Source organism: Mus caroli, unplaced genomic scaffold (genome assembly GCF_978045245.1).
Source record: "Mus caroli unplaced genomic scaffold, Mus_caroli_1 scaffold_4, whole genome shotgun sequence".
Taxonomy (NCBI): domain Eukaryota; kingdom Metazoa; phylum Chordata; class Mammalia; order Rodentia; family Muridae; genus Mus; species Mus caroli.
The window spans coordinates 19404475-19425000 of record NW_028227259.1 but is presented as its reverse complement, the minus strand read 5'-3'; the positions used below and the strand labels follow the sequence as shown (position 1 = coordinate 19425000).

Below are 20526 nucleotides of genomic sequence, written 5' to 3'. Positions count from 1 at the left end.
ACATCTACAATCACAATATTGATTAAAAGATGACCTATAGGTGGACTCCAGAAAATCAAATAATCCCATTAAAAAAATGGGGCTCAGAACTGAACAAAGAATTCTCACCTGAGGAATACCGAATGGCAGAGAAGCACCTGAAAAAATGTTCAACATCCTTAATCATCAGGGAAATGCAACTCAAAACAACCCTGAGATTCCACCTCACACCAGTCAGAATGGCTAAGATCAAAAATTCAGGTGACAGCAGATCCTGGCGAGGATGTGGAGAAAGAGGAACACTCCTTCATTGTTGGTGGGATTGCAAGCTGGTACAACCACTCTGGAAATCAGTTTAGCGGTTCCTCAGAAAATGGACATAATACTACCAGAGGATCCAGCAATACCTCTCCTGGGCATATATCCAGAAGATGTTCCAACCGGTAAGAAGGACACATGCTCCACTATGTTCATAGCAGCCTTATTTATAATAGCCAGAAGCTGGAAAGAACCCAGATGCCCCTCAACAGAGGAATGGATACAGAAAATGTGGTACATTTACACAATGGAGTACTACTCAGCTATTAAAAGGAATGAGTTTATGAAATTCCTAGGCAAATGGATGGATCTGGAGGGCATCATCCTGAGTGAGGTAACATATTCACAAAGGAACTCACACAATATGTACTCACTGATAAGTGGATATTAGTCCAAAAACTTAGGATACCCAAGATATAAGATACAATTTGCTAAATGCATGAAACTCAAGAAGAATGAAGACCAAAGTGTGGACACTGTGCCCCTTCTTAGAATTGGGAACAAAACACCCATGGAAGGTGTGAGGAGCAGGTGTGGCAGCAGTCCCAAGAAGGCGCCAGGGACTGCAGCTAAGTCGTATGACTTGCACCCGACTTCCTCATATAAACCACAAACATCGTGAGAGCTGCGCAGGTGTACCAGGTTACTGGCGAAGCCATTTTGGTGGAGATATGCCCCTGCTGCCCTGATTAGCTGAAGCTGCGTACCTGGTGAGGCGATGTGGCCTGCTGTGAGTGGATGGGAACTGATAGTATATAAGAGTGAGAGGCCCAGGGCTCGGGGTCTTTTGCCTACACAGTCAATGCTCTCCTAATAAACGTGTGCAGAAGGATCCTATTGTGGTGTCTTTCTTGCTGGTGAGTCAGGTGTCCCACAGGAAGGAGTTACAGAGACAAAGTTTGGAGCTGTGACGAAAGGATGGACCATCTAGAGACTGCCATATCCAGGGATCCACCCCATAATCAGCTTCCAAACACTGACACCATTGCATACACTAGCAAGATTTTGCTGAAAGGACCCAGATATAGCTGTCTCTTGTGAGACTATGCCGGGGTCTAGCAAACACAAAAGTGGATGCTCACAGTCAGCTATTGGATGGATCCCAAAGGGATCTGCAACCCTATAGGTGGAACAACATTATGAACTAACCAGTACCCCGGAGCTCTTGACTCTAGCTGCATATGTATCAAAAGATGGCCTAGTCGGCCATCACTGGAAAGAGAGGCCCATTGGACACACAAACTTTATATGCCCCAGTACAGGGGAACGCCAGGGCCAAAAAAAATGGGAATGGGTGGGTAGGAAAGTGGGGGGGAGGGTATGGGGGACTTTTGGGATAGCACTGGAAATGTAATTGAGGAAAATATGTAATAAAAAATATTAGAAATTAAAAAAAGATGACCTACAAATTTATATCATGAGCATGTATTGCACAATAAACATGAATTGCTGCTAAAAATCAACTGAAAAAGTGCTTTAGTCTGCCTGCAAACTTACAGGAACTCAAAATGGTTCTTGATATATAGACAGTACCACCCATAACTACATAACTATAGTACTATAGTATAACAACTAATGTATAAGACGTAGTGTCTTATTTTTCAAAACTTAATCCTTAGAAGAAATGACCATCACTATGACTTAAATAGATGCACTTTAAAAATTATTTCACACTGATTTGGTATCAATGTTTGATAGTTACCGACTGTGAACTATGATGATAAATATGTACGTCAATGGGATACTTAAGAAACTTGGCTTATCTTAGTAGAAAAATGGGACATGGGGTTTGTGAGAGGGTGCTTGGGTGGTTTGATGACTGCTGATACCACAGGATGAATGAGTGGTTGCCTCTCGCGAGCACCTGTATGCTACTTCTTCCCAAGTCACTTTATACCTAAAATAAGTTAGTAACTTAAACCCATGGAAACCTTTAATTACCATCTTAGCCATAAAAAGGTAGCAGAGACCAAAATGTTGAGTTTAAATGGTTTATTTCAGTATCTGGACATTTCTAAAGAGGTTAGTATAATATACCAAATTTAGTAAGATAATTTTGATAGAGATACATTTAAGGTCTGAATCTACAGGTAATCCTGTTCAGATAGGCTGGTTCTTACTGTGTCAGGACTCAGCTGAATTCTCTCTGCCTCATTCTGCTGCATATAAAATGAAAACAATACATTTCCCTCCTAAGATAAAGGCTTGGCATGGGACTGGCAGAAAGTAGTGCTCAGGTCATGGCAGACACTACTTTTCTTGACGGTTAAGATATGATCCAAGCTTTGCTGCTTCTGCGGAATTTGAACTTGGGCAAAGTATTTATATTTTAGGCATTTCAAAATGGGTGGAAATAGAACTTACCCATAGGTTGTCAGGAGGGTTGATTGAAAGCATGCACTAGACACTCTCTGTGAGGTGCCCGGCACTTGATGGGTTTCTGATGAATGTTACCAACTATACTGGATGTTAGTGTAACTTCCAGATCATTTTGATATTAAAGTCTTTGAGCATAGAACTAACATCTGGAGATGAGTGGTACTGTTTCTTCTCTACTGTTCTACAGACTAATCTGACATAAAAATATCAGTTTAAATCTAAGCTTTAAGAGCAGTTTTGAAAAATTTCATGTTCACACAACATGAAACCATGGAAGAATAATGTTATCTCAGACAAAAGACTATGAAGATTATCAAGATTTTGGCGATTTGGAAGATGTTCTTATGCTGTGAGCTGCCCAAAGACAGGATGGCTGCATCTGAGGATCTTGGCTTCTTGATGACTGGATTACTTATCGTTTATTTATTTAACTGTAAAGTCATCTGAGGAAGAGATTTAGAGGTGATGGAGAGGAGCCGGGAATTTGAGCTAGGAATTTGTCTGAGTGAACTTTAAAGGCTAACTCTCCAAGGTTTCTGGTTTTGTGGGTATGGACTTTCCTATAGTGATTAAAGTTTAAAACCATTTTTAGAACTCTTGTCCAGTTACCCAGCCTTCACAGTTAAAATATATTTCTCTCATTGTTCTTACCTGAGACATCTGGGGAAATGAGATGGAAAAATGTGCATGCCAATCACACTTGCACTTCTCTTAAAACAGGGAAGTTGAAAAATGACTTAAAAACTCTGTCACATAAATTTTATTTTTCCCATTTTTAACTCTGACAGTTTCATACATATATATAATAAAATTTTGTTCTATAACTGCTTTAACATCTTATAATACTCCTACCCATAGCAATGTCAATATTAGTTAATAGATATGCAAACATTGAGATGTGCTTCACAATGGACCTTGTTACCGCCCTTTGAATAATGTGTCTCACGGGAATAATTGTGTGAGCATTTACTGTCTCATTTAGTGGAACATTCTGCTTATAAGTGATTTAATTTTTCCTTGCCTTTTGGTTCATTATTCTTAGCCTTAAATTATTTTTATTTTTAAGCCTAAGGGCCAACTTTAAAAATAAGCTCTGTGGGACAGTGTAGAAAGGGAAGTCCAGTATGCGTATAACTTGGTATCTATTACCTGGATGACGGTGTGGTCAAATATCTACAGTTCATAGGTATGGAGAGGTTTGGCTCCGTAGGGAAAAAGATGGCAGACAACAAGATCTGAAGTCTGGTGGTAAGGAAGATTGGAGAATAATGGTGAATGAACCATTTGAGAACCATTTGTTTTAAACAAAGGGACTATGACCACGTGAGTCAGTTGACCCATCATGTTGATGTCAGTCAATTCTGTTCCCCTGTGAGTGGTGTCAATGAAGTCATACACAGCGAAGGGCCTACCACCATAGTAATGAAGATCACACATGTCTCAATAAAGAACTGATATCTGGCGACCACCACAGGCTAATGATCAGTTGAAAAATAGCATTGGAAATGTAATTGAGGAAAATACGTAATAAAAAAATATTAAAAATTTAAAAAAAAGAAAAATTGCTACACTGACCTTTCTTCTGCGGATTGCACCACATTTCTTCCAGTGTAGAACAAGCTTTTGTTCTTTCTGGAACAACAATCTGGATAGTTTGGAGGCCACCATGCTGCTTCTGTTAACTTAGTGGATACCATGACTAGATGTCATCTCACCCAGTGTTGCTTTTGGTCAATAAAATCTTTTTATAGAAAAAGGATTAAGGCTGGTGTTCTTGGTGTTGGGTACTATATCCACAACAACTATCATTATGAAGTGACTGTCTTATGACAGTTTAAAGAAGAGTTAGGACTCTGAGTGGATAGAGAATGCCTTTCACATTGGAGATGTATCCTTCAGGATAAAATATGATCTCTGAACAAATAACTAACCCAAAATGCTATTTCCTCCAACTGGGTAATGAGTATAGGGAGGACATTTCTCATGGTTATATTTAATGATCAAGAAACAAAACTTTTGTATCCTGAATCCATTATTTTGGTCTCTGCTAGCTTAAAAGTCTTAGTATTCATTTGAGGAATATTCCTCCAGGGGACAAAATTGATCTGGAGCTTGAAATTACCCTGTGCTATTTTGGGACTTTCCTTTGCAGTGGACTGAGAAGTTAAAAATATTAGGATGATATTTCCCATGAACTTCTAAGACAGAGTCCAGAGGTTTCTCTGGAGTGCCTCTTAGCACTATGTTATCTAGTGATAAAAGTTAGTGAAAGACTTCAGCAACTCTGTATACATAAGACCATGAGGCTAATCATTCGGTAGCTACAATTTCAGTGACCTCAATAAAGATGAGATGAGATAGTGGCTGAGCACAGAGGAAACAAAGAGGAAGGAATGCCAGAGGATCCCAAGTGTAATAACAAAATTGATTTTTTTTTATGTATGGATCCATACATTTTAATACCTATAGTACCTACTAAAATTAAGATACAAAATAGATTCACCATATCTACATGCCACTTCAGCCATCAAGAATCAGAAACTTTGGGGCTGGTTAGATGGCTCAGTGGGTAAGAGCACTGATTGCTCTTCCGAAGGTCCTGGGTTCAAATCCCAACAACCAATATGGTGGCTCACAACCACCTATAATGAGATCTGACATCCTCTTCTGGTTTGTCTGAAGACAGCAACAGTGTACTTAATAATAATAAATAAATCTTGTTTTTAAAAAAGAAAAAGAACAACAACAATAAGAAAAAGCCTCAAGCAGCTGCGAGAAGCTTTAACTTGTTACACTTGGGATTTTCTGGCCTTGATGTTCTTCCTCCAGACTCCCTTGTGGCCAGATTCTACATTGAGAGTAAGGTAAATAAACAGTCTCCCGTGACAGGTAGGAGACAGTGAGCAGCACGCAGAAGATGCATGGTTGGTCGCAGTTAAGTTCTCAGGGCCAAGAGAGCCCTAGTGGCATTTGCTTCCTTGGCACTGGCAGCCACAGAGGATTGAGTGTTATAAGAAGCCCACACCAGAATCCGTACCAAAGCTGTCCTTTGGGTTCCTTGTTTCACTCTGTTGGACAGATCCACTTTTTGTTCATTTTCTCTCTACAAAATTTTGCAAGGCACTATGTACCACATGGCATAATGTAATAAATACATATTCGATTTTTCTTTACAAACCAGAAGGAGGTAGAGTCTATTATGTGCAGTTAATTTTTGTTTGTTTGTGTGTTTTTGTTTTGTTTTGTTTTGTTTTGTTTTTGTTTTGTTTTGTTTTGGTTTGGTTTTGTTTTTCGCGACAGGGTTTCTCTGTGTAGCCCTGGCTGTCCTGGAACTCACTCTTTAGACCAGGCTGGCCTCGAACTCAGAAATTCGCCTGCCTCTGCCTCCTGAGTGCTAGGATCAAAGGCGTGCGCCACCATGCCCGGCTTGTTTTATTTTTTAAACTGAGAATTGAGGATTCATCTCAAATTTATTGTTGGATAAGTTTTATAAACTACTAAATTAATTACAGTATGTATGTGATGATTCAAACTAGTGATCAAAATACTAAGTGCCCTCGTTGATGGCGCTGGATAAAATTTGGAAACTTTAATTAATTGCAGTGTGTCTGAAGTAGTTCATATTATTAATATAAAAATCAACTTCTCTCATTTACAGTACTCATGTCACACATTGATTCATGTCACACATATTTATCGATGCTTGTATATTAGATCTGGGAATATAGGAATTAGAGCAAACAAAATCCTGTTTTCATGGAGCTTAGGGTTCAGGTAGGAGAAGCAGGCAATAAGCAAATATGCTTTGCAAGATGGCAATAATCCTAGGCAGAAAAGGAAAGCACAGAAAGGGACAGAGGGACCTACAGGAATTTTACGGAAAACAAAACAAAACAAAACAAAACAAAACAAAACAAAACAGGAAAGGACATTTGAGTAAAGACTTGCCAAGGAGCTCTGTGGGCAGAAGGAAATGAACACTCCAGGATTTTCAGGCAAAAGGGAAGCCCCAATTCATCCTGTTAGCTGAGGAACAACCAGAAGTTCAGAGTTGCAGACACTGTAGGAAATGAAGTACGTTTCAGAGCATTCACTCAAGCACAAAGGCACAAAACATCTGTACTAAAGATAAGCACATAGCTAGAGCATTCACATGCTTCTTTTGATTATTGTGATATCTGTTCTTGGTTTTCAACTTGTCTAAGTCTGGAATAACTAAAACTCAAAAATGGAGGGGCACACCTGTGATGATATCTATTTTATTTTTTTACTTAATTTGAAATAGGAAGCTCTACTCCCAACCTGGAGCTTTCAGGTAGGAACACAGCCCTTTAATCTGGACCTTGAGATAGAAAGGCAGCTTTTATCCAGAATGTTTGAGTTGGGAAGACCCACCTCTAATCTGGGCCATGCCTTCTTCTGGAAGCCTGTATAAGTACATGAAAGAAGGAAGTCATCACGCTTTGCCTGCTTGCTCTCACCTTGCTAGCAAGTCCATTTCTCCTTTCCTGGTGCTGCAGCCTGCTTCTCAGGAATTCCAGTAATACTGAAGACCAGTTGAAACATCCAGCCTTAATGACTGAAAAATTACTAGATTCTAGGGCCTTTGGTTTATAGACAGCCATTGTTGGATTAGTTAGACCACAACCTGTAAGCCATTCTATGAAATCTCCTTTCTCTCTCTGTAGAAAGATTCTTTCTAAAAGTTCTGTTACTCTAGAGAAAATATAATTACCAACAAGATGCAGAACTTTTGACTTAAGGACATTGGGGACATATCTTTTCGTGGGAACTTTTAGACTGCAGGTTAGTACAGCACAAGTAATGTTAGGGAAGGGATATTTACAACAAACTCTAACTCCAGATAACAGTGTAGACACTTCAGATGCAGGCACTCATTAGATAGATTAATTTATTGCATACCAATCCTACAATGTCAAGCACTTCTAGCTCTGATTTTCAGATGAAAAAATTAAGACTGGGGTTCAGGTAATTCTCATTCACATAGCCAGTAAGGAGGAAAGCCTCCATTTAATATATCATGTTTGTGATAATCAGTGCTTTGTGTCAACATGACTGGACTATGGGACACCCATGAATAATCATTAGAATGTTATGTCTGGTGTTTATGAGGGTGTCTCTGAAAGAAATGAGTGATTTGACCAATAGTAAGTAGATCTACTTACCATTTGGACAGTCAACATCTGGTCTGTCTTGTCATGAGTGGAAAGAATGTGGTGAATTTGCTATCTTTGAGCTGAGGCATACAACTTCTCTTGGTCTCAAAAATCTGAGCTCTCAAGCTCTTGGCCCTGGGCTGAGATCAAGTTTCCTATATCTCTAGTTGGTATAGGGCAGATCAGGGTTGTCTTACCTTCCATAATCACTTAGCCAGTTCTGACATCTCTTTGCATGTGTATCTCTGTGTGATGTTATTTGTTTTATCTCTCTGAAGACTTCTAATGTATTATTCTTGAGTGATTCCATAACCTCTCACAGTAGGTTAAACTTTCTATCCAAGAAAAAAAATTTGGGGGGTGGGGGTTCATGGCCTGGAACTTGCTCTGTGGACCAGGGAACTGCCCACTACTGTCTCCTGAATACTGGGATTAAAGTCATGCACCTCAATGTCTGGTCTGAATCCTTTGTTCTTTAACTACAAATAGTTTCATTTTGATCTTTTAAAGAAGTCTAAAGAGTTCAAGAGAAATGTTTCATTGGTAAATGGGCTTAGAGAAGTAAATTAAGGAATTATTTTTCTCTCTCTCTTTTATTTATTTATTTTTTGATTTAAGTTTTATTGAATTATGATGAGAAAAGATACATAATTTCAATTTATCTAAATTTGTTAACATTTAAAAACATACTTTGAGTAAATAGATTTACATCACATTCTTCTTTCCCTTTTGTATCCCAACTTCTCCAGAAGACCCACCCATCAAAACCTGCAATCCCTTTCATTTTTTTATCATATTCTTTAAAATTTTTAAAATATTGTAACAATAAAAATGAGTATTATAAAAGTTGTTTGATATAAAACAACAATCAATTAAACAGTCTTATGTAGATGCTTATCTACAGCAATACTGAAAATACATATGTTTTTCTCAATATAAATTTTAAATAACTCCAAATATATTAACTGTATGATATTTTAAAATAATATTTCACTATTAGTTTTTTAAATGAACATAAATAGATAAAGTCTTTTTGTTTGTTTGTTTTGTTTTTAGTAGAGCTTAGAATCTTGACCCTACTGTGGTACAAACACAAAATAAGAACAATTTTTGGATATTGGAGTTCATTGTATTAAGGCTGATCTTCAATGTCCCTCATATCACCAAAGAATTTTACCTCCATAGTAGCTAAGCTAAGAGTTGACATTTCTGCTGTGCCAAGGAATGAATTGTAGGCACAATTTTTGGATACAGATTTCCTGCTATGGTCAAAGCTATTTGACTTGAGTGATTGTCGTCATTCTCAGCCTGCAGGGAATAGGTTACATTCATTTAATAAATGGTGTGAGTATTGAGATGGTCTATCCATGACATCATTCATCAACTGTTTCAAAGAAGAATGGCTCTGCTTGGAGGGTGGCACAGACGTTAGGTGAGGGTAGGATTCTGGTGCATTGGCTGTGATGATTTTGTAGGGATCATTCTTGGTATTGTACGTTCTGTGAATCTGAGCAAGCCTACAATGACATCTAGCTACTACTACAGTTTCTTATAGAATAGTTTCATTGCCTTAAAGAAATCTTTGATCCTTTTTCTATCCAGCTTCCCTTCCTGTTCATACTTGGCCCCTGTGGTCTTACAATGTGCCTGGCTTTGCCTTACCCAGGATGTCATATAGGAGAAACCTACTGTGTGCACTGTCTCAGGATGGCTTCTTTCCCTTGGTTTGCATTTTGTTTTGGTCTTTCCCTTATTTTTCCACAACTCATTTCTTTATAGTGTTCCTTATTGTCCCACTGAGTGGATGCACATAGCCAATTTATCCAGTCACCTTCTGAAGACTAGCTTGGTTACCTGCTTCCTTGGCTGTGATGATTTTGAAAAGCATTCATCTCAGAATAAGAGTAACTTATAAAGTCCTCTTCTTCAAAAGTGATACAATTTTGCCTCTGGGTGTTGTGGGACTGGCTGTGGAGTTTGCACCCAAGGTCTGCTCAGGGTACCAGCCCAGACTCAGGAATTCTTTAAAAATAAAACCAACCAACCAACCAACCAACCAACAATTTGGGGACTTTCAAAGTTAGTTTTTATTCAAGTGACCTTCTTCATAAAAAAACAAACAAAACAAAAAACAGCATGAACTTTTTTGTCCCTCTTAGAAATCCCTCAAACTTGTCCAGTGACTTTGGAAATCAATCTGGTGGTTTCTCAGAAATTTGGGAATAGTTCTACCTGAAGACCCAGCTATACCACTCTGGGCATATACCCAAAAGATGCTCCACCATACCATAAGGACACTTGCTCAACTATATTTATAGCAGCTTTATGCATAGTAGCCAGAAACTAGAAACAACCCAGATGTCACTTAACTGAAGAACGGATAAAGAAAATGTGGTATATTTATACAATGGAGTACAATTCAGTATTAAAAACAAGGACATAATGAAATTTGCAGGCAAATGGATAGAACTAGAAAATATAATCCTGTGAGATAACCCAGACCCAGAAGGATACGCATGGTATGTACTCACTTATAAGTGGATATTAGCCATAAAGTCCAGGACAACCATGCTACAGTACAGAGACTCAAAGAAGCTAAGGCTCAAGGGCAGATGCTTGAATCTCATGCAGAAGGGGAAATAAAATAGACATCAGAAGTGGATGGAGAAGGGGAACTGTGGGGGATGGGGTAGAGGAGGTATGAGGCCAGATTTATGGAGTGGAGGTGAGGTGGGGAGACGGCTGGGAGAGAAAAATGAAATTGTCTTTGGGACAAGCTGGAGACCTGGGATGGGGGATGTTCCTGGGAGATGATAGGGGTGAACCAAGCTGAGACTCCTAGCATTGAGGGCTATGGAGCCTAAAGTGACCACTTCCTGTAAGCCAGGCAGGACTTTGGGTGGAGGGAGGGGGGCACTAAGGGACCCATAAAATCTTCAATTCAAAATTTACCCAGCCTACAAGAGGTGCAGGGATAGATATTGAGGGCCAACCAATAACTGGCCCCAGCTTGAGACTTGCCTCATGGGAGAGAGCCAATTCCTGACACTGTTAATGATACTCTGCTATGCTTACAAACAAGCACCTAGCATAACTCTCTCCTAAAAGGCTTCATCCAGGGGTAGATAGAAACAGAGGCAAAAACCCACAGCCAAACATCAGGTGGAGCTTGAGAGTCTTGTGGAAGAGTTGGGGATAGAAATGAGCAAGCTGGAGGGGTCAAGGGACACCACAAGAAGACCTACAGAATCAGCTAGCCTGGGCCAATGGGGTCTCATTGAGACTGAACCACCATCCAAAGGGCATACATGGACTGGACCTGGGTCTTTTACACATATGTAGCAGATGTGCAGCTTGATCTTAATGTGGGAGCAGGAGCTGTCTCCATCCTGTTGCCTGTCATTGGATCTCCTTCCCCTGCTCAGGATGCCTTGTTGGGCCTCTGGGAGAGAGGATATATGCTTAGTCCTCCTTTGTCTTGATATACCAGGGTGGGTTGGTACCCAAGGGGGTGCTCCATTTTCTCTGAAGAGAAGGGGAGGGGGTTATGAGGGAGGAATGTGTGAGAGTGGGACTGGGAGGGTGGGGGTCTGCGATCAGGATGTAAAGTGAATAAAAATAAGTTAAGAAATTACAAGAGAGGAGAAAAATAAATTTCTCTATTTTTCTGGATTCTTTATTCCTCCTTTCCTACATGTTAAATAATAACTAAATTATATGTAAAATACAAAATATGATACAGAAAAGGAGCTGAAGAACTATGATGGATGAATGGGAATTGCCTGCATATGCTCACTTATTTTAATGTTTGGCTTCCAGTTAGTGAAAATGTTTGAGAAGGGTTAGGAGGTGTGGCCTTGTTACAGGAGGTGTGCCATTGGGTATGGACTTTGAGCTGTCAAAAGTCCAGATCAGGCTCAGACTCAAGCTTTCTCTGTCTGTCTGTCTCTGTCTGATTGTGGATCAGATGTAAAATCTCAGCTATTGCTCCAGCACCATACCTAGCTATAAATTGCCTTGGTTATGGTGTCTCTTCAGAGCAGTAGAAAGGTAACCAAGACAAGAACCATAATATTTTTGTATGCCTCAGTTTTGTTCTTATAAAACTGAATTAATGTATATTTCATGTAAAATAAACAACTGACAACAACAAATGTGGGGGAAGGGGAGCCCTAATTCACTGCTGGTGCAGCAGGTATAGAAATTGGGATGAAGAATCCTCAAAAAGCTATACATAGAGCTACCAATGACCAAATCTCCCACTTCTCAGCATATGCCTAAAGGACTTGATATTATCCTTGATAGTATACACACTTGCTCAGCTATGTTCATTGCTCTCTATTCTCAGTTGCCAGAAAATGGAAGCAACTTAAATGTCCTTCAGCTGATAAATGGATAATGGAAATTTGTGGTATGTATACATAATTAAATAATATTTGGCTACAAGAAAAATTATTAAATTTGCAGGTAATTTTGTGGAACTAGAAAATATTGCATTGAGTGAGGGAACTCATAAAGACAAATGTTTCTTTTTACTTGTGGGTCTTAGTCTTCTATCATTAGATATGAGCACAGTACCTGGAGAAACTCCAGATACCTGGGAGGTAGAAAAGAGATCCAGATAGGGTGGAGGCTAAAAAGAACTCTAGAGAGGGACTAACAGGACACAGGACCTAAATAAAGGGTAATGGGAAATAACAGGGGGACCTAACTAGGAAGGGGAGGAGGGAAACACAGAAGGAGGGATAAATAACTAAAGATATCTGAAAAAGGAATAACAAAATTATGTTTTCTCATAATTACACATTTACATGCAGATATGCATACATCCTATATATATTATATACCGTGTGTGTAGTTTAAATGAAAGAATAGCAAATCATTTATGATTACTCATAATTACATGCTTATATGAATATATGCATATACACACGATATATATATATATGTGCAAGGTACTCAGAAAGGTTCAGTAGTGATACTCACATCCTGATGTCAACAACAGCTTTCTTGTTGGACTGAACACCTATTCAATAGGAGGAATAAATAAGGTTCAGGGAACATCACAGAAGAGGAGGCAAAAATATTCTAAGAGAATCTGCTGCAAAACAGTGTCTTCTATATACGGCAGGAATGCTGCACATGTCAACAATATGGCGGCCTTAGCAGAACCTGAAAAATTACAACACCTATTGATTTGCCAGTGTAAATGGGGGAACCTCACATAGCCCTACCCCTAATGAAGACTTGTAGGCAATAAATCGCCTAGAGAGGGAAAATGAGTCTTCTCCAAGGACAAGCCGCCAAAAGGTTATCTGTTGAGAGAGTGTATATCTCAATAAACACATATATTTAAGCAGCACTAAATAAACCTAGCAGGTTGTATTTATAAATTTTGTATACATAGCACTAATACAATATAAGGGGCCATGAATTTGAGGAGTGAGGGAGTGGTGGAGGTGGTGCAGGTCAGGAATTGGAGGGAAAATGATGTAAATACAATGTTCATATATGAGATTCTCATAAAATAAATAAGGGCAAAAAATCAAATCAAAACAAAACTTAATTTGCAAACTATTGTTTTTGTTCAACTAGTAAAATGAATCCCCGAAGTCAAAAGCTTAGTTTAATCAAATAGAATAATCCAGAAAACACCCTTATTATTTTCCTCTCAATCTTTTTGATTTTTAAAGGATGGAGCTAAACATCAAACCCAAGGGCTAAAATGGTAGCATGCAGATTATTATTAAGCTTCATCTCTTTCCTCTTTCATGATTTTTAATGTGGAATTTTAAACCTAACTAAGATGGATTCCACACAATAATTTCAATTATTAGGTATTTCAAAAGCATGGAAATGTACAGAGAATTACAAAGCTAACTCTAAGCAGTGAAACAAATCTGCCAGTGTCTGAAATCCTGTGCTGTTTCCTGCTGAGGAAATTATGGTTTTCTTTCTTTATCTATAAAATAGGGTAGGGTAACTTATATCACAGGATTTTCAGGACTAAACAAAGTACTTGATCTTAGAACACTCCTAAGTATTTATTTACTAAATGTCCAGTAAATGCTAGTTATTATCATAACTGCCACCCAATACAACAAAGCATTACCTTTATATTTACTTCATACATTTTCTTTCTCTTCTATCCCTCTTTGAGCCTTTTTTCATTTGAAAAATAAAATACTGGGGTTGGAGAGATGACTCAGCAATGCTCTTGCAGAGGACCTGAGGTGGGTTGATGGGTGGCCCATAGCCAGCTTTAACTTTACCTACACAGGATTCAAAACCCACTTCTGGCTTCGGTGGGCATCTGCACACACACACAGCGTGCACATATAGAGCACATAATACATATAAGTAAAATAGATCTTAGGAAACTAAACAAAAACTAAGAATAATATGGGAAGGGTCGAGGGCTTGGGGGAAAGCTCAGTAGGTAAAGTGCTTTCTGTGCATGCAAAAGAACCTGAATTTAGATTCACAAAATCCAGATAGAAGCTGGGCATGCTGGGATGTGTCTGGGAACTGGAGGAAGATGGAGAAGGGACAGGAAGATCCAAGGCACTTCTTGTAGAGCTGGCCAAGATGAATCCTTAGCTCTAGGTTTAGTGATAGACCTTGTCTCAAAAAACATGGTGGAAAGTGACAGAGGAACATACCCAAAGTTGATCATTAATCTTTACGTAGGCACACACACACACACACACACACACCCTCCACAAAATTAGAAGTTCAGGTAAAGCCCTCTTTATACGCCCTCCTAATTTTTCATTCCTTTAGGCGATAATTAAATGAAATCTGCCCGTGTTTTAATACATAAAATATATTGATAAATAAATTTAATACATTTTTTATCCTGCACATAAAGTTTCCATGATTGTTTTCCTCACTGAGTGGAAAAAAGTTCCCAAATGTTTCCTGTGTCAGGTTCCTTTCTTTGTAGTTGGGTAAAATGCCATAAACATGCCAAATGAAATTATGTTGAAGGTGCTTCCACCCGCAGCCAACTTCAACCTAAGTTAGTGTAACAGGGAACTGCAATCTAACTGAAGAGCATATTCTTTTAACAGGTATCTGAGATTGGCTGCCTTTCCAGCCAATCACAGGTTGTAAGCTAAATTTGGCAAATGCTGTGACCAATTACGCTTGCTTTCTCTCTCTCTCTCTCTCTCTCTCTCTCTCTCTGAGTTTTACAGCTACACAGCATTAGTACAACTATATGCAACAGAAACCAATCAGAATATTGGCATATTATGGAAAATGGGTCATTTTGTCATGATATTTATACTAATGAATTCATAGCTTATGTGTTTTTGATAAGTTATCCCTGTAAGAGGGCTGAGGATACAATGTTTGCAATTAGGTTATTCCTATATGTCATAGTCTCCAAATGAAGTCTCTCTGATGCTGCGAGGTGAAGCTCTCTGGTTTATGGTGCTATTTGGTTCATGAATATTTACATCCCTCAAATTCCACTAAACTTAATTTGTATAAAGAGTATCTTTTACATATAACATTATTTGTTTCATTTCCCCTTAGCTTTAGATATTTAAGTTTCATTTACCATTTTTTTTTTGTTTTACAAATAACATTGATGAAATGCTGGTCTTGACACTTTTATGTGCGCATCTGATCCCTCTCCCACGGCTGAATTGTTTGACAAAAAAAGAACACAGAGAATGCAAATGACACATAATGGCTATAATAAGACTGTACAATAATTATGGAGAATGTGAAAACAAATACTGTAAAAAGAAGAAGAAGAAGAAGAAGAAAGGAAAGCAAACAGCTGTCTTGCTGTTAGTCTATTAGAAAACCTCAGCCAACAGCTTTGGTTTTGTTTTAACCAGGCTCCTTCAATAAACCCACCCCAACTGCACACCCTACTCTCTCCTGCCACACCTGGAGACCAGCTAATTACGGTGAGTCTCCAGGTTTTAAACATTGATAAAGTATCATTGCACTTCCTTAAGTCTCTTAGTATCCTCTGAAAATACAACTTTAATATCGGCATAGTTTCACCACAGGAAGGAGCATAACTTACTTAACTATCCCCCCTTTGGGGGCACTTAGGCTATTTAATTTTTAATTAAACAACAGTGAGTGCAAAAACTTGCTCTCCTTAATCACTAGTTCTTAGATGGCTAGAATTAAAAATGACCAGAAAGACAGAAAGAATATGAAGTAGTGAGGTGAGTGAGGGTAGTGAGGTGGGGAGGATCTGGAAGGAGTTAGGGGAAGGGAAAAATATCAATATATAGTGTATGAAAAAAATTAAAAAGCTAAAGGCGTACACATACTTTGATAACTCTAATTATGTTTATTCTTTGGCAATTTCAAATATGTTTATAATGTGCTGTGATACCTCCCACTTTTCCCTCCCTTATCTTCCTCCCGTTACTGTCTTCCCTGACAGGTCCTTTTCTACACTCAATGCTTGCTTTTTTGTTTTGTTTTGTCTTGTCACCACCTGAGCATAACCAGGGACATCTGTGTGAATGTGGGTTGGTAGCTAACCAGTAGAGCCTGGTGGGCTCACTTCTGGGGACACAAGTGAACGCAATAACTGTCCCTCCTCCAGAATTCATCAGTAGTCAGTTCGTGAAGGAGAGCTACAGTCCCCTGGGACCCATAATTTCCTGTTAACAGCCCAGTGCTCTGGGCGTGGCTGATGCGATTTCAGGACTGTGAAGGCTATGTGGTACTTAGAGATAGCCTGAGGCAGCCCTCCTCTTTATCTTCCTTCTGGCTCTTATATTTGTTTGGTCTCCTCTTCCACCATGTTCCCTGACTGAGTAAAAATATTTTAGTATGCTGTCAAATTGTTTTCAAGAATATCCGTGTTCCGGAGTGCATAATCCACACGCACATTTTCTAGAATTGTTCTCATTCCGAGGTTCATAGAGAAACACTTTTATAATATTTCATTTTGCCTATATAAAATTTATGTTTCAAACATTCGCTACTTGAATTCATACTTACTAACATTTCTGTGCTTAGAGGATTTAAATTTTTTTCAGTCATTTAATATTGCAATCTGGTTTACTTGCAAGAAGAAAAATCTCTGTAGAAAGTATGCCTGTAGCTGTTGATGTAGTTCTGTGATTGTTGTGTGTTACTGAAGTTCACCTCTGATGTACCCTGCACAAAAGAAAAACAGTGTACACCTAGTAACTCTAAGCTGTTTAATCCTTTAAGAGGAAATTATTAATTGAGAGTTACAAAGAATGCTATTTAGGCAAATCTGTAATTTAATCTACTTATGTTGACTAAAATGGGCTTTGTTTTAATAAAGAAAATGTTTTAAATTCATAGACATATGGTTAATTGTTGACAAAGATAATATAAATTTGGCTCACATAAATTCTTGATGGATTAAAGAATAAAAAACAAACAAAGGAAATAAAAACCGAAGTGATAACAGAGCCATCTACCTGTATGGCTACTCCAAAACTGTAAGTGGAAGAAAACCCGAAAGGAAATGTTTATATATTTGAGTGAACGTAGCTGCTGCAGACATATTCAGGTCCATTTATATTTAGTGTGTCAGTTGGGTCAGAGGATCCTTGAGCTCCTCCCATTGACATACCACCCTTCACTGCCTAGTGTGTGTGTGGGTCACATAAAATAGACCACCACTGTAGCTTTTGTACAGGATAAATGCTTTCCCAGAAGCAAAGAGGTTTGTTCGCCAAAAGCTACACATCTGTATGAAATAATACCTAAATCAGCAGGAAGCAGGTTTGGTACCACCACTTTTTTCCCATCTACTGTGAGGCAGGCACCCTTCCAAGAGCTTTGTGCACATCAACTTAATTAACCCGCATGGCGACCTCACGTGGTGGCTACTGTTATCATTTTCATTAAATAGATGAGATAACCGAGCTCAATACTACAAACCTCGGGCCTCTTTCCTCTCTGCCATTTCAGCAAACACTAATCTTGTAGAAATTCATTCTGAGGCGTGGATCCTTATAAGAGATATCCCTAGGGTGTCGACAGGGGTCTAGAGAGGAGCGACACCCCGGAGTCTCTGGTCTCTCTGAATCCCTCAGTCTTGTCACAAGGCTCCTGCGCGGTTGGCAGCGCCACCGCTCCACGCGTGCTGGGTTGGGCCTCAGCCGCAGCCCGCGCCACCTGCTCCCGGCTCCCGCGTCCCCGCCCCACGTCCCGCCCCCGCGCCGCGCCCGCGTCCCACGGTCCCTCCCTCTGGCGTGACGGGAGCACGGGCGCCGGCTGCCCGCGCTGCGAGCGGCCGAGCTGTCAGCGTGCGGATCAGCCCAGTTGAGCTGAGCCCAGAGGAGGCAAGAGCACGGTCCTCGCTTCCCGGACTCCTCGCCGGCGGAGTCCATTCAGTGCCGGGATGCTGCTGCTCACCCTGCGGCGGGCGAAGGGCAGGGGCCGGGGGCGACCGGCCGGGGGTCCCCGCCGCGCGCTCTCGCTGCCCTGGAGCCCCGCCTGGATTTGCTGCTGGGCGCTCGCCGGCTGCCAGGCAGTTTGGGCTGGGGACTCGTCCTCCTCTGGCCGCCCGCTTCCTGCGTGCCAAGAGGTGAGCAGCACCGGGTCCCCACTTGGAGTTTGCGGAGGGGTGTGGGGTGGGGCGATCTCGGGGACCCGGGCTCAGAGTGACCATCACCTTTTTCGGGTTTGGAGGACAGGGGCGCTCGTTTTGCCCAGGGATGAAGTTGCTCGCCCCTGCTAGCTGGCTAGGAGCGGGTGTAGAGGCTTTCTGTCTTTCTGGTGGTGTATTTCTCTCCGTGCTGGTGTTTGGGGGTTTCTGAAGGACTTTGCTGCGCCCCCTTTGGAGAGCCAGGTCTCAGGACCTGGGTTTGAGAAAGAAATTTCAGGAAGGGGAGGAGACTGGGGAAGCCCTGCCCCATAGGATTTAGAAAACTAAGGCTTTATAGCTTTTGAGAGACCTAGATACTCACCCTCCCTCCCCTGATTTCTTTGCTCCCCAGTCTCCACAAATGCTTTCATCCATTTCTCAAGCTCTCAGCTTTCAAATACAGAACAGTGTGGTCTCTTGATATTCTGGCAAGACATGATGTGAAGAAGGCAGAGAAGAAAGTACTTAGGAAAGAGGCGGGTTGGTGATGTAGAAAATTAGAATGGGCAAAGCGAATATGCTCCTTTGGGGAGGTTCTTCACCTGGTTGAAGTCCTGTAGCTGTGTACTTTACAGTTTAAGATTACTGCTGCTTTATAGCCAAGAAGTGTAAATTCTGGGTGACTAGATATTTCTCCTGCTTTTGGGAAAACAAGACTTAACTGTGCCAAAAATTTATAGAGGGTGTCACTGGAAGTTGCTTTGTGTGTTTATCTTTTCCTTTAATGCTCCAGAAAGTGCATTCTTTTAATGAAAATCAATGAGGGGAAGGAAGTAACATTTCTGACCTACTTTGAGTGATTCTGCTGGAGAAGAGGTGAGGCACACATGCTGTTTTAAGGAAGATTGCTAGGAGTCAGGGTGACAGGTTCTTTATAAGTATCCAGCAAAACCAGGTTAGGCATTAGCTTCTTTTGAGAAGAAAGGCAAGATTCTGTTTCTGTGCATGCTGGAACCACTTCTGAATTAGAGTATCCTCCTTTTAGACACCATCCATCATCCCTGGGTTTTCATCTTCTTCTCTTACAATACATGCCCCAGGACAGCCCACAATGATGGAAAGTCAGATGGCAAGCTTGGGTGTGAATATGCAGCTGTTCTGTAGCTGGTGAATCAGGGCAAAGTCTTGGCAAACAAACAGCTGTGCATAATTTCAGCATGTGCTAGTATTGGTTCGATAAGTACCCTGCCACTTGTCACCTGGGAATAATCCAGTGTATGGGGTTCTATAGAATTCAACTTTTTGGACATCCACAACTGTTGTGGCAAGAGAAACTTTATTGTCCAGTTGCCCAGACACAGTTTATAGCACACGTTTCTTTAATGAAGTGAAGTTCCAAGTTCCTTGCAACACTAATTCTTAGTAGTGAAGAATTGAAGAATATTTTTGAAGTAGAAAGGTCAAGGCCACTAGAAGAGATGCATATATATGTATATATATATGTATATACACACATGTATATATATATATATATATATATATATATATATATATATATATATATTCTCTAACCCAAGCTGGGTTCAAACTCCTTATGTAGCTGTGATGGGTAATGCGTTTCTTATCCTCCTGCCTCCATTCCCCAATTGCTAGGATTACAGGTAGAGGTCACCACTATATAGTGGTGTGGATGAAACCTAGGCCCCGTTTATTCTAAGCAAGCACTCTACCAACTGAGCTACATCCCAATTTCTAGACTATAATCATACAGAACTGAGGCAGGGGGATGACAGAATGTAAAAGAAGGTGATGCTCATCCCAATTCCAGTCTTTCATTGACTTGGTTTTAGAAATTGTATGTGATCCATGCTTTTAGATCTTAATTTTGATTTTTTTTTCCCTTTAAAAATGAAAGTAGACAAAAATCTATAGGAGGATGCTACTGAGTCAGCCTCTGGCTAGTTTGTTTCTGGAACCAGTAATACACAGATCTACTCATGTTCTCCCTGCAGACTGTAGGCAGTGTGAGACTACGCACTGTGGGTTAGAGGCCCCACTGGAAAGAGAAGAGGCCTCCCACGGACATAAGCTGATTGTCCATACCCAGACTAGTCAGCTGAG

General features: G+C 40.1%; 1 protein-coding gene and 1 long non-coding RNA gene across 3 annotated transcripts in view; one reads left to right on the top strand and one right to left on the bottom strand.

The window, feature by feature from the left end:
* Window positions 1-10586: 10586 nt before the first annotated feature.
* Window positions 10587-16991, bottom strand: LOC147004968 (uncharacterized). The gene is made up of 3 exons (XR_015046822.1): window positions 16839-16991; window positions 12840-12879; window positions 10587-11295 (listed from the first exon to the last, which is right to left on the bottom strand). It is a non-coding gene; the product is annotated as an uncharacterized LOC147004968 (long non-coding RNA).
* Window positions 16992-18086: 1095 nt separating this feature from the next.
* Elapor2 (endosome-lysosome associated apoptosis and autophagy regulator family member 2) overlaps window positions 18087-20526 on the top strand; it is a 201040-nt gene continuing 198600 nt past the window's right edge. Inside the window, exon 1 of one of the 2 annotated variants that reach the window (XM_021162113.3) lies at window positions 18087-18405. In XM_021162113.3, coding sequence (XP_021017772.1) covers window positions 18220-18405 — 186 coding nt within the window. In that variant the 5' untranslated portion in view covers window positions 18087-18219. The remainder of the gene's footprint in view (window positions 18406-20526) is intronic. The other variant, XM_029477444.2, reaches the window with a different exon arrangement.